Source organism: Gavialis gangeticus, unplaced genomic scaffold (assembly GCF_001723915.1).
Source record: "Gavialis gangeticus isolate Ggan-Ray unplaced genomic scaffold, GavGan_comp1, whole genome shotgun sequence".
NCBI classification, from domain to species: Eukaryota; Metazoa; Chordata; order Crocodylia; family Gavialidae; genus Gavialis; species Gavialis gangeticus.
In genome coordinates this window covers 53,102,391-53,104,639 of record NW_017728996.1, presented here as the reverse complement: position 1 = coordinate 53,104,639, position 2,249 = coordinate 53,102,391, and the positions used below count along the sequence as shown (strand labels likewise).

General features: G+C 59.8%; 2 protein-coding genes across 2 annotated transcripts in view; one reads left to right on the top strand and one right to left on the bottom strand.

Annotated features, from left to right (window-relative positions):
- Positions 1-2,129, bottom strand: part of PATL2 (PAT1 homolog 2) — a 15,408-nt gene extending 13,279 nt beyond the window's left edge. Inside the window, 3 exon segments of the mRNA XM_019504536.1 lie at positions 175-605; positions 1,108-1,210; positions 2,030-2,129. Of these exon segments, the coding sequence (XP_019360081.1) occupies positions 175-605; positions 1,108-1,210; positions 2,030-2,053 (558 nt within the window). The 5' untranslated portion in view covers positions 2,054-2,129.
- Positions 1-2,249, top strand: part of B2M (beta-2-microglobulin) — a 22,104-nt gene that overhangs the window by 5,420 nt on the left and 14,435 nt on the right. The gene's annotated exons all lie outside the window — the stretch shown is intronic.

The following is a 2,249-nucleotide window of genomic DNA, read 5'->3' as shown; positions in this document are numbered from 1 at the left end:
CCAATGCCTGCTGGTTCCCCCTGACTAGTTTGTAAATGGCCACTAGATCCCCCCTCAGCCTTCTCTTGTGGGGAGTGAACAGGTTCAGGTCAAGGTGAGATCCCTTGTCCAGAGGCACCTGGGCCAACCATGCTCCTAGACCCAGTCACAGCTGGGGCTGGCCCTGGGCCTTACCTCTAGGGTGGGCTTGCCATGCACTGCTCTCATCACTGCTGGGTCTCCCAGGTCATTTTGTTCCTTGGAGTCCCTGTCATCATGGTGCTGCTGCTCCCCTTCCTCCTGCTCATCCTCCTCCTCTTCCTCCTCCTCCTCCTCCTCTTCCTCCTCATGCTCATCTGCCCCTAGCTCCCCCTCTTCCTCTATGTCACCATAGTCCTCTAGCCGAGTCCCAGGCTCCCCTTCATGCTCTTCCTCTGCCTCATCCATCTCCTCTAGAATAGAAGGCTTCTCTTCTGCCTCAGGCCCAGGCTCCTCCACAGCCTTGCTCTCCTCATCCTCCTCCATCACTGTCCCTTCTTCAATACTCTTGTCCATGGGACTTGGCTCAGGGTCTTTATCTTGAGGGGCTGGGGCTTTGGCCACCTCCTCTTCCATGGAGTCTCGATCTTCAAAAGTAAGCAGGGCTCCAGTCAGGAGATGGGTCACTGGGGGACTGCCTGGCAGCTCCATGACAGACCCTTTGGTAAGCTCTGCCTTTCCTCCCCCCGCACTGGTACCAACCAAAAGTTAGTGTAGTGGAGACCAGATTTTTTTTTTTTGCTACAAGTGCCACAAGTTAGCTCAGCACCCTCCCCAAGTGCCATGTGATCCCTTTCCTCTGCCTCACCTGCTACTTTGCTTTCTGTTCCCTGGCCCATCTGTTGCTCTTTCTGCTTCCTTCCAAGTGTGCAGCATGCCACACAGGCTGTCTATAGATTAGCTTAGGGGTGGCCATCAAGCCTCCTACTCTAAACAATATGAAGCCTCAGATCTCCGTGCCATAAGCCTCTCCTCTCCCACTCCTCCCAGCCTACCTGCTAATATTGAAGCCTTCCTGGGCCCACTGCCCCCACAGTTATCTTTCCTCAAGACCAGAGCCCCTCCCTCCTTCCACTGCCCCCTCCCTACCTAACCCAAAGGTCATGTCATTGTACAGGTCAATCTCTTCATCCTCCTCAGCCATTTCCTCCAGCAAAGGCGCATCTTCTGCCAGAAGGTAATCTTCTAGGACCTGGGAATGGACAGAATGAGAGGAGCAATAGCATATCCCAGTCCCTTCATGGAGCTAAATGGTAGAGGCAGGAGACAGTACCACTTGTCTGGAGCCAGAGGCATGGGCTTCACACCAAAGGAGCGCCCCAGTAGTGACAAAAATACCCTTCCAAACAACTGCAGATGGGGCAATTCCCTGCTGGCCAGCTCAGGACCAGCTGTACTGCTCACATACCTCCAAGATACTAACTGAAAAGTGAAAGGGCATGGTCCTACTTTTTGTAAACTTTCATCCCTCCCCCCATCAATCAGTCAGAGGCACCTTCCTTCAGTATGCTTTAAACTTTCAGGGCCCAACCCTGCCACGAGCTGCATGGGCTCAGAGAGCACCAAGAAGCCCAGCGCACGGGCCGGGCGAAGGGGCCCAGCGAGGAGCAAGAGCCCACGGGGCGAGCTCGCGGAGAGCGGGCACCCCACAGGACCGGCTGCACTTGGGCCGCGGAGAAGAAGCGGCGGCAGAGGCGCCGGGGGCCTGCGCGGGGGCAAGGGGACATCGCAGGCGCCCTGCACCTCGGGGCGGAAGCGCGAAGCCGGGGAGCAAGAGGCACGTGCAGGTGCCCAACAGGGGCCGGGCCGGGGCGCCTGGAGCTGCAAGCAGCCCCCCTCGGGGCAAGGAGGCTCCCCCTGCACCACACCCCGCCCACAGGGCCGCGGTGCAAGCCCGGGGGGTGGGGGCGGGCAGCGGCTAGGGCAGGTGCAGCGCAGGGGAAGCCTCCTCGGCGTCCCCGGGACGGGATGGCCCAGCTGGAGGAGCGGGGCAGTGGTTGAGAACACTTACAACCGGGTCGCTACTCCCCGCCATCCCGCATCCGCCGCTCGCCTCCACGGGGTCGGCCCTAGCCGCTGCCGCCTTTTAAAGGGCAGTGGCACTGGGAGCTAGGCTCCTCCGCAGGCGCATGCGCAGCGCCTAACTTTCCGTACAACAACATGGCGGCGCCTAGGCGGGAAAAGCCGAGCGCGCCTGCGCACTCCAGCGCGCGTGTCTCCCCCCCCCCCCC